Source organism: Callorhinus ursinus, unplaced genomic scaffold, assembly GCF_003265705.2.
Source record: "Callorhinus ursinus isolate GAN/ISIS: 27379988/994484 unplaced genomic scaffold, GSC_fseal_2.0 scaffold14, whole genome shotgun sequence".
NCBI classification, from domain to species: Eukaryota; Metazoa; Chordata; class Mammalia; order Carnivora; family Otariidae; genus Callorhinus; species Callorhinus ursinus.
Window position 1 is genome coordinate 44,274,539 of NW_027397076.1, and position 11,873 is coordinate 44,286,411.

Here is an 11,873-nt window from a genome sequence, read left to right on the forward strand (position 1 = left end):
GGACAGTGTCCCACCTGGCAACAACCTCTTGTCAGCCAAGCTGGACGGCTTTGGTGGAGGAGACTGCCAGAACCTTAAAGCCCAAGTTGGTGGTAGTTAGACGCTGGCTAGCGCCAAGACTCGTCTGTGAATTTTTTTTGTCTAGTGCATGGGGATAACGGATGGAAGAACTGAGATCATCTTTTCACTGAATGGAGATATGGGAAAATGAACCACAAATTGTCTGGTTAAAAAAAGGGAATTTTAAAATATTTTATGCAGCTTTTAAGAAATTTTGTCACAGTATAATTATTTATATTCCCTTTTTTAAAAAATGAAAATATCTTTTATGTGACTGTGACAAGAATTTGAGTCAGTTAAATAATATTTTGCCAGTAAAGAAGAAAGGGCAAGACATAAGGATTATTTGGAAAGAAACTTTCCATATCCAGGCACAATTTACTTGGAACCAACAATCCAGATCTCCTTCGTAGAGAATTGTGGACTGTCAAGAACTAAAGCCAGGATTTGGAAGAAATAATATTGGGGAACTTCACTGCTCAATGATTACTATTACTCCAGGTGATGAAATATGATAAAGAGTGGGACATATGTATTCATTCCCCAGCTCCATTCTGTAAGTTCTTTCTCCGTAACATGGATGCACATACACCCGATACCATAAGTGACTTGTAGAAAACACTTAATCGTGCTTACAGGCTAAGATGCTTCTTCATTTGAAATGTGTTTTGATTTACATGCTAGCCAAAGGACCCATATGCTCAAGGGGTTTCTTTCTTACAGGAACATTTGGAAAGCCGCTGAAGAGAGCTCATCTGGATGCCTTTTCAAGCTTTGGACAGCCAGCGGATTGTCAGCCAAGAGCATTTCACCTGAAAGCTCGTTCTTCCCCAGACTTGGACTCTGAGTCAGAGGAATATGGGAAAGAAAGGACAGATTTTCAGCAAGAAAATCACACGTGTACCTATAAACAGACTTTAGAAAACCACAGGACTCCACATTTTCAGTCTTATGACTTGGACACATAGACTGAATGGGAGCAAAGAAGAGCTCGAACATACTACCTCAAGTGGACTTTTATTTAAAAGAGAGAATCCTATGTTTTTAAATGGAGTTATGAATTTTAAAAGGATACAGTGTCTTATTTATATAGATGGACCAAAATTACAAAAAATTATAAAAATTTTATACTGGGAGTAACTTTCATATAAGAATACCTTTTTAAACTATTTTAACTTTGTTTTATGCAAAAAAAAAAAAATCTTATGTAAATTAATGGTATGAATCCATGACTATTTTATGTATTTTTATAATGCCAGATTTCTTTTTATTGAAAACGAGTACTAAAGCATTTTAAATAATACCTGTCTTGTACCCTTTTTGAATAGAGTTCACTTAATTTTATTTTGCACATTGCATTTAATAAAATGTGTCATTTTGATCCCAAGCCCCATCTATACAATTACAGTTATTATTGTTTTCAACACATTTTAGGCTTAATAATTTCATATTATCATGTCTCAAATTGATGGAAATTATACTCAGCACATTAAAATATGAGTGAAAAAATGACCTTTCTGCCTAACACACAGGGTTGAGGTAATACGGACTCAAATCAGATGAGTATATGTGAAAGCACATTGCAAATGAAGAAGAGCTACAAAGATTAGAGGTGCATTAATTTATCCCTAACTTTACAAATAAAAAAAGATTTGTTGGTATAATCTGGTATAATGTAGCACAGCCACCATTGCTTAAATCACTGTTCAAAGCATCTTTCTTTAATTATAATAATGCCTATGTGGTCTAATGCCTTGTGCTTTTCCAAATAGTTTCACATTCACCATCCCTTTAATTATAACAAGAGCGTAGTTTATTGCACATTTCTATAGTTAAAATGGCTATAACAGGTGCATTTTCATCTGTTGCAGGTGATAATGGGATGTTGATGGAATTCTTGGCTATTCTTACTGATTTTCTGCTAGATGAGCAGTTCTAATAGAAAAGATACTTTTAAACTATTCTGCAACATTCTTTAAGAATCAAAATATTTTTCGAATTTGGTCATCCTGCTCTACTTGTTAAAAACTAAGTACCAAATCTGTTACTTAAGCTATTTAAAATATTTGTTTTAAACAGTATTTAGATGAAATTGGCATTACATGACTGGCATATATACACACAGAAAATGAATACAGTCATTTTTAAAATTAAGTGACATTGTTTCAAGTAATAGACATAAACAAGTTTAATAATTCAACTGTTTTGTTTTTTTTTTCTTTAAGCAAATTCTTGTCTACATCTGTAGTTTAAAGACAAATCTTCTTGGCCAAGAGAAATTAAATATGAGTGGGAAGAGTTAACATCGCACATTAAGCTTTAAAATCTAACGTGATGAAGGTGTGAATTTATGCCATTGTCAGTTCTTTGAACTAAAGTGAAAGCAGATATTAGAAAAGCGGGTTCCTCTCAGGTGTCGTTTTCCTGCTTTGTGAGTGTACGGCCTTGTTGTTTGTGAGCCAGAAACCTGGAACCCAGATTGCAGTAAGATTTTCCTCCTTTGATATGGACACCAGAGTCCAGGAAGTTGATCCTTCCCTGAACCACAAGTGACTAAGTGCAGAGAAATGATTTTGTATGCTGTGGCTTTATCATCTTGCCAGATTTTCAAAATCTTACTGTTAATTTGTCTTCATTATTGCCAGATGTGATGCAAGCATTGATAGGGTTCTATTCAATGATTTTGAACCTATTTTAAAGAATTTAATTTTTCCGGACTTAGCCACAAAGGTTTAAATCATTAGCACTTGAAATTCAAAAATTAGATTCACCCTACATTAATACGACGTTTCCCTTTCACTCTGTGTGCTGAAACCTATGGATTACATAGAATTTTAGCTGTATGGAGAAACAGGAGGAGCTCAATTTTTCACTGACGTTTGCAGGAAAATAATATATATATGATATTGAGACTCCATATTAAAATGGAGTCTACTCCATTTTATCTAGTAGGTATTAAAATAACAATATGGACTTCAGAAAAAATATCAAATCATTTGGCTTATTTATGAGAAGAAATGCTTAAAATTTTCAATTTAATCTTTCTCTGCTTTCTGATAAAAACCAATTCATGTACAATGTATCTTAATAGATATTCGCCCAACTTTGGCACTGTTTTTTCTTCATTACTAACGCTAATGATAACATTGTTACTAGGTATAATCTTGTCTGTTTTTTAAGATATTGGGAGACGAATATTCCTTAATTGTGGCAGGCAGAATTTTATAAAATATAATCTCTGGAACATTAACAAACTTATTTTCATAGTCTTCTTACAGAAAGAAACCAAAAGTTATTTCTCAGAATAAAGCCAATGGTACTATTTTTAAAAACTTGATACAAAAAAAAAGAAAGTGCCTTGGTGTTTGTACACACCTGAGGGGTTTTGGTCTTTTTGATTTAATGTGATAGGAAGTAATTCATAACCAATATTACAATAGATGTGGTATTTTTCAAAGTGAATGAGAACCAAATGTTACCGCAGAGCGCCCTTTCTGTGCCTCCCACTCTTGGAATCTGCAGTGGTCAGACTTGTGTAATACGATAATTTAGAACTCATTATTTTTTAAGACAGCATTCTATTAACACATTGAATAACTCAGTGTCCTGCCAAAAAAACTATTAGAGTCTTCAAAGAGGGGTACAGTTTCCTCATGAATTGAATAATTTCAATATTCTAGAAATATCCAGTTACCAGAATTTATCTTTTCCATGAGGTATTTCTTAAACTAATGTATAAAAAGAAAGTTCTGAAAGAATCTCAAGAGGTTTTAGATTTGTCCAAAAATGGCACAGAGGTACTTCAGTTGGGATTTTCTTTTAAGAGAAAAGAGGGTTTGCCAACATATATTTACTGAGTTATCCCAATATTTGGGGTAATTTGTTGGGGTTTTTTTTTTTGAGAAATCTGATAGTGATGGGTGTCTTTTAATAAAGATGTTTGATTTTACTTGAAATATATTACCAAGATAAAAAACATGAAAGTCTATATTATAGATTGAAATGTGTACAATTTCTCAAATTCTCACTGCTATAAAAATTGCAAGTTAATTTCTTATTCTTATTTAGTGTCAAGGGTCTGAATTCTGTATCCTCCCATATAATGATTGATATCCATGAACACAGAAATTATAACCAGTATTCACTTGTAGCTTTTTATTAGAATTAGATTTTTTAATTAAAGAATTTTTGAGAATTCCTTTTAAGGAATAAGGCAAAGCAATTCACAACTTACAATTTCACTCTTGTATTGCTATAATTTTCTCATATCTTTATTGGGTTTAATGGTTGATTTTGGCTTTCGACAAGTTTAACTTTTTTTAAATCCTGTTTGAACATAACACCTAATGCCTTCATGAGATTATTGCCATTGTTTTGGTAGTCACTTTGATGCTTCTACATATGGTTTGTTTTGATCTATCTACTGCTCGGAACTGACATATGATAGCACACTATCAGTTGTCAAACATTTCATATATACTTAGTTGTATATTTTGAATAGGTGATATAGGAACAAGTAAAATGATCCTTGTCCTAATGATCAGTGGGACAGGAATCAGGCTCATAAATATTTATAGTACACTGTGTTAAGTGCTATAGCTTAGTAGGGCCCCTGAAACTGACACTAATTTTGTCTCTAATTCTAATTGAACTACCTAGAAGTGTTACATGCACTTCACTCCGCATGTCCTAGAACAAGTCGATTATCTGGATTTTTCCATCTGCATCCCAGAACAGTTGCCATTCTGGTACTCCCTTCCATGCTTAATTATGAGTAACCACCACTCCTGTGGATTTGGCACCTGAATGTCCTCAAGATTGTTTATGCCTCCCTTCTTAGCCCATTGCCACAGATAAGTTCAGACCCTTATCTGTCTCTTGCATCAGTGTCTTGTCCTTTGTCTCTCTCTTACCCAATTCATTGTTTCACAGAATTATTTTTCTAAAATAGATCTGAATTTGTCACTTTCCTGTTTAAAAACCACTGATGGCTACGATTGAAATCCCAGTTTGGTGTATAGGACCTTTCACTCATTGATCCAGCCCACCCTTCAAGCCATACCCCATATGTAACCCCCAACCCCCCAACTGTTCACCGTACAGAACAGTACCCCTGACCAGCCCCTATGCACCTCTGTGACTTTATGCTGACCTATGTGCAGCTCAAAGTTGAAATTTGGCAAAAGCACACTTGTCCTTGTGCATATTTTCTCATTTTTGTTTTAGCAAACACTTTTTTGAGTATCTACTGTGCTAGATCCTCTTAGATGTTTGGGCTATTAAGAAATACTAAAATATTCTTAAATTTTCTTCCCCAAAGAAACTCCTAGACACATGATAAATTATTGCCCTGAAATGTTTTTTTTTTTCTTTGTTAGAATCCAGAAACTTGGAAAAGCAAACTTTTCTTTTTTGCCCCGCACATAGCAATGATTTCCCATAGAACTTTATATGAACTGTCATGAGAAAGTCAGAGGGAAGCTGTTAGGTACAAAGCCAGCTGAGATGTCACTGTATGAGAAATACTAAGAACGGTTAACCTGTATGCCAATAGGACATCTAGGAAGAAATAAAGGAAGTCAAAAGATCTGTATTTTTTTTAAACGATCACCAGATGATATGGCCTAACAGTCAGTAGGAATATCAATTCCTGTTCAGTTTACTAAAAGTAAACAGACGGCCAGGTGTGTCAACAGATTTTTTTTTTTTTTTTTTTTTTTTTTGGTTGGTTGGAACTGCATGTATCGCTGCCCAGCTACCAGGTATTTCTCAGTCACCTTGCATTTAGGTGCATCTGTAGCCGTGTGACTTCTTGCCCCAGTGGAATGTGAACAGAGGTGTAAAGTGCTGCGTTCAAGCCCGGTCCACAAAACCTTTACACACACCCTTCCATGTCCTTTTCCTGCAGCTACCTGATTGGAAAGCCATAGCCCAGAGCTACTCTTTCTTGACCTCACTTGAAGAGACTGGGTCTCTGAACAACTATATGGAATATGGTCTCCCCCCTAAACCCAGAGTATTTGCTTTGAAGCCTAACTTAATGTAAGTGAGGAAAAATTGTTTATTGCACTTGAACATTGTATTTTGAGTGTACTTAAAACAGCTTGTCCCGCCCCAACTTGAAATAGTAATTTTATTGTGAAGAACTGCCCAAGATTCTTATTGACTTTGTTCTTCATTAATTTCTAAAGCTCCCTTTTAAAAATGAACGGTTTGGCCTCAATGAGCAGCCCCAACACAGATGCCAGGACCTGGGTTCCACTGTTGCTGTAGTTCACTAAGCCTTTGACCCCACTAGCATTTACTGAATATCCTCTTGCAGTAGTACATCCTGCAGCTGTTACAATGTCCTATTTCCATCCCAACTGTGGATACAGTTTTAAAAGAGGCTTATTGAGTATACTTGGTTATCCAGATTTTTGCAACTGTGTTTCAATGTCTCTTAGCACCTAACAATATATGAGTACCAGCAATGTGATAGGCTCTTGGGATATCAAAAATGAATGAGACATGGCCTGGATCCCTGAAGAATTCTTCTCTTGAGAAAGTCATACCCTGATAAAATGATGATTTTCTTATGGTAAAATTCACAATGAAAGTAGATATTAATATAATAAATCAGTGGATGTGATTTGCCTTTCTCAGGAAACAACTGGTTATAATCTGATCACTACCAGAAAATAAAGGACCGTTGTCCACACAGCATAGCTCCTTTAAGTGGCCTTATAGTTTACATATTATATTACATGGATGCTAATATCCAAAAAGCTCTATGCTAATAATAATAATAGCTGTACAGGAAAAGAGAAGCCATTAAATCTATGCAAAATCTCATTGTGATTCAAAGTTAGAATTTAATCGGTAATGTTTAAATTTATAGCTATGCGTTTATAATTTTAAAAACTTTACTATTGACAGTTTTTTTATTTACTTTTTTTTTAAGATTTTATTTATTTGACAGAGCACAAGCAGAAGGAGAGAGAGGGAGAAGCAGGCTCCCTGCTGAGCAAGGAGCCTGATGTGGGACTCGATCCCAGAACCCTGGGATCATGACCCGGGCCGAAGGCAGCCACTTAACGAACTGAGCCACCCAGGCATCCCGATTTACAGTTTTTTTAATCTGAAAACCATGCTCCTAGCTTTCCTATTTTTTTCCTCATTGAAACATACTGATTATTGAAACAATCATTTTCAGACATTAGACACTGGGAATCACAAAGGGAATGGACCCTAAGAAAATAAAAATTAATGAGGTGAACCCTATAATACCAGGCCATGGCTCAGGAAGAAAGGGCCAAATGGAGCCCAGCCATCTATCTGAGTCAAGGAGACATAGCTGGGAGTCTAGGGTACTACACAAGAGAGGACTACGCAGAGAATTCCAGAGATCTGCAGAGCATCTCCCTTGAGTCTTTAGTTGAACACCCATTAGCACATGCATGTGAGGCAACTACCCAAGGCCAGGGAAAGAAGAACCATCTGAAAGGATTAGAAGGAACAGTTCCTGAGGTTCCCACAGGGCCAGTAGTTGGTCCTACTAACCAGAGTGGAAAACCTCATAATTCATTGGGCATCACGTAGAGTACTCAGGACATTGCCTCAGTAATGGGACAAAATTAGCCCTAAAGACTGCTCTGGTCCCACCTAAAAGGATCAAGGCTCAAAAGGATCAAGCTACTTCCAAGTAACTTATCTGTCTTTGAAAACAAAACTCAAGAATATTTACAGAAATACCAAACTATCCAGCACTCAACAATTTCAAATTCATAATATTTGATATAGAATAAAAAATTACCAAGTGTATAAAGAAGCAGAAAAAATATGACTTGTAAAAGGGGGGTGGAATTCCATGCTTAAAATCATACCTAAAAATGACATAGATAATAGAACTTATAGATAGGGTGTTTAAAAACTTATTATAACCATATTCCATATATATATAACATATTTATCTTATTATCATATTATCAATGAATACAATGGAATGAGGGTTTGGTTCCCATAGGAGAGTCAGAGAAGATTTAACAAAGGAGGGAATATTTGAGCTAAGCCTAAGGAGATGAGTAGGAAGCAGCAAAAGAGGGAAAGGAAATTTTAGGCCCTGGAAACAGTAACTGTTATCAAAGAAAGGTGAAGGTATGGGGCTGTTCAGGGACCAGTGAAGGGCCCCCTCTTAAAGAAAATGTAATCTAGGTGGGGGCTAATGAGATGCAGCTGGAGAGACAAGTTGCCACCCCTCCATCTTAATCCCTTTGCCCTCAATCTATCGATATTCATCGATAGTCCTATAAAGCAATATTTATCTTCCCTCAGCCTCACCTCTAGATTATCATCTCTCCTATTTTTCTCCAACTTCTCAAAAGCATAATTCCTTTTCAATCTAAGAGAGAGGAATTTGCTCAAATTCAATTGAAATTGCTCTTGCCAAGATCACCAATAGAGATCACCAGTACTCCAAACTTCCAAATTTCCTCATGTGTTTAGGTCCTCACTGGATTGACCTAATATATTGTTGCATAACCCTTACTTTCTGAATCTCTACATTCTTCTTATTCTACTCCTTTTCTGCCAATCATTTTTTTCTTGGTCTCCTCCATGGATACTTCTTCCACGCCCCACTCCTTAAAAAGCAGTGTTGCTCAAGGCTTAAGCTGATTGGAGTGTCCAATATTTATCTATTCTACACCAATTAATTTTCTATTTGCTTAGTGTATCTTTTCCAACCCTGTCATTTTCCAATTTTCTGTGTGATTTTAAAAGTATAATTTCACTTATCTGATGTATCCAAAGTAATCAAATTCATAGAAACAGAAAGTAGAATGATGGTTACCAGGGTTAGGGGAAGAATTGCTCTACTCTAATAAGTAGAGTTTCAGACTGACAAGATGAAAAAGTTCTGGAAATCTGTTCCATAACAATGTGAATACACTTAGCGCTGTTGAGCTGTACACTTAAAAATGGTTAAGAGGCTAAATTTTGGGGTTTTTTTGCCACAATAAAAAAGTGTATCTTTTCTAATCAGAACATACTTGAAATTTTTCCCCAACATGGTTTTTAGTTTTTAATAGAGAAGTTCAACTGTTACCATTTGAGGTGGCTAATATATTTGGAATTATTTTTACCATTTTATTTTGTTTCTGTTTCCTATGCTTTCTTCATTTTTCCCCTGGCTGAAATTTTTCTTGTTCACTTCTTTTTTTCCCTTGCTAATTTCAACCTATTGTTTGTATTTTCATTCTTTGGGAATTTACTACTAAAATTTTAACATGCATTTCTCTCTCGTTTTTTTCTAACAAGAGGTGAAGCTTCTTTGTCCTTCTCTTAATGACTTTAATACATTTTTCCTACACACTGAGTTCCTACCACTTCCTACCACCCCCACTATCTTCAATCGTGTTTCTAGAATTTTCTTTCACATGGCTTATAGATTGCCCAACATAATTGTACCATTCCTTCAATCATTTTTGCTTTAATATTTGATTTCATTAATTTTGATTCATTTTTCTTATCAAGGAATTCTATCCCTTAAGAGTTCTTTTAACTTGCTGGAAGGTATATTTTCATGGCCTTTATGAGTCTAGAAATATCTTCATCTTATCCTCACTCTTGAATTGGGGTTAACTTGGTATAAAGCATTAAATTGATGGTAGTTTTCTCTTGACATTTCAGAGATAGTACTCCATTGTCTTCCAGAATCATCTGTTGAAATCAATTCTAAGTATAATTGTCATTCTTTTGCTGCTAACCCATCTTTTCTCTCATAACTTTTGAAACTTTTTATTTTATCTTTTATGCTTTTCAATTTCACTGTACTGTGTGTAGATTTTGGTTTGTTTTTATTTACCATACCTGAAACTAAGGATGCACTTTTGTATGAAAACTCCTGTCCTCAATTCTGGAAAATTATTTTCTAAAAAACTGCTTATACGCCTTTCTGTTTGTTTTTGAATTCTCAAATTCTTTAGGATGTAATTTGGAACTTCAAATTATCTTTTACATTTTTCATTTACTCTCCTGTGTTCATTCTAGGCAGATGCTCAGTGGTGTCTGAATTCTCTAATTCTTTGACTACATTCTAAAAGGTCCTCTTTTTTTAAAGTCAAGACTCTCTCTATATATACATGATTGCTAGTTGTGTCTGTTTTTAACCACTTCTTCTTGAGTTATATCTGCTAATTGACATTTCACAATTTTTCTTCCCTGGGTCTTACTTTTTTGTGGCTTTGAGAATCTTAAACAAAAGGATTTCAAAATCACATATAGATTGTTCTATTATTTTTATTTTTTCAAGACACAGTCTCCCACTTGTCAATATTATTGACTGTCTCTTTTAGTTAGTTTTAGCTATGTGCTTTGGAATTTTTGTTTACAGGTTTATAATTTTCCTTTGCTCCCTTTAGGACCACTTTTTTTCTCTACAGTGTTTTTTTATGGTTGCCTTGGGGACACTGCTGGACCCGTAGTCCAGAAGAAGTTCTTAGAGTAGAAGCTATGAGTGATATGCTGCACTTAGCGAATTCGGTCATGGGAGCTGGCTGGCAGCTTGGTTCAAGTCCAGTCTATCTCCTTCAAGTGCTGCAAGTGTATAGCTTGAAAAAAACACCTTCACCCTGGTCAGCAGTCAATGCTTTTTCCATTGTATTTACAAGTAGAGAGCCCTGCCCCAGTGTCCACTTTCATGCAGTGAGCCTGGCTTCATTCCCTTTGACACCTGAGGAACTTTTGGCTCTTGGTCAAACTTCTGGTTCTATCTACCCGTTTTCTGACTTAGAGCTTAATAGAACAAAAACTAATGATGTACTTACTATATACTGGCTAATTGAATTTAAATTAAAAAAAAAGAACCATGACTTTAGACTCTGTTATTGTTGTGTGCTCTCTGTGTGTACATATCTTATACACATATGCCCATAGATGCTTACATAGCTGTTTATATTTGCTAGGTGAAGATTGAAACAAGAAATCAAAATGTCATCCTGACCAAAAAGAGGTCTTCTAATTGAAGTTAGAAGTAACTATCATGGAGAAACTGCAGAAGACACCAAAGTTCTAGCTTTTGTGATTAGATAGATTGTAGCACCATTAACTGAGCTCTAGAACATGACAAGTTTGGTAGAATGCAATGAATTTTATTTTATACAATTTAAGGACCTTATTAGAAAACCACATGGAAATTGCAACGGGCTATTAGAAAGAGAGTAGAAAGGTCAGGAGAGTGAAAAGTGTGCTTGATGAAGAGATGTGAATGATTAGCATGTACATTAGTCTAAGTCCTGAGAGGTATGAGATGTAAGAGTTTGTAGGTGGAGTAAATAAAAGAGCCAAAAGTGTAGGGGACCAAACAGGTAACATGGGATTAACATTGAAGCCTCAAAAGAGTTTTCAGAAGGGTAAAAGAAAAACAAAGAGCCGAAATGAAATTTAAACTGCAGTAATTGCCTAATATTCATTCAACCAGCAAACATGCATTAAGCACTTTTTCATATGTCAAGCATTGTTCCACTAGCAGGGAATACCAGGACACACTAAAAAAGTTGCTGCCTTCCCTGAATTGACTGTGGAGGATGGGCAATAAGCAAAATGAGTACAATACGTGCTATGTTACATAGTGGCAAATTCTAAAAAGAAAAATAAAGCAAGGGAATGTGCTTAGCAGTAAGACAATATTCAGGATCATTTGAGCTAAGTGCTGAAAACAAGTGAGGGATTCAGCACTGTTGATATCTGGGGGCAGAGGGCTCCACATGGAACAGAAAAAGTACAAGTGCAAAGGTGTCCAAGCAGGAGCAGATAGCCGGAAGGGGGTGGCCAAG

General features: G+C 35.5%; 1 protein-coding gene across 3 annotated transcripts in view; it reads left to right on the forward strand.

Moving 5' to 3' along the window:
* The window catches only part of LRIG3 (leucine rich repeats and immunoglobulin like domains 3), a 45,935-nt gene extending 44,499 nt beyond the window's left edge, over nucleotides 1–1,436 (forward strand). For all 3 annotated transcript variants that reach the window (XM_025883064.2, XM_073900752.1, XM_073900751.1), the window contains exon 19: nucleotides 784–1,436. In XM_025883064.2, the coding sequence (XP_025738849.1) occupies nucleotides 784–1,028 (245 nt within the window). In that variant the 3' untranslated portion in view covers nucleotides 1,029–1,436. The remainder of the gene's footprint in view (nucleotides 1–783) is intronic.
* Nucleotides 1,437–11,873: the final 10,437 nt, after the last annotated feature.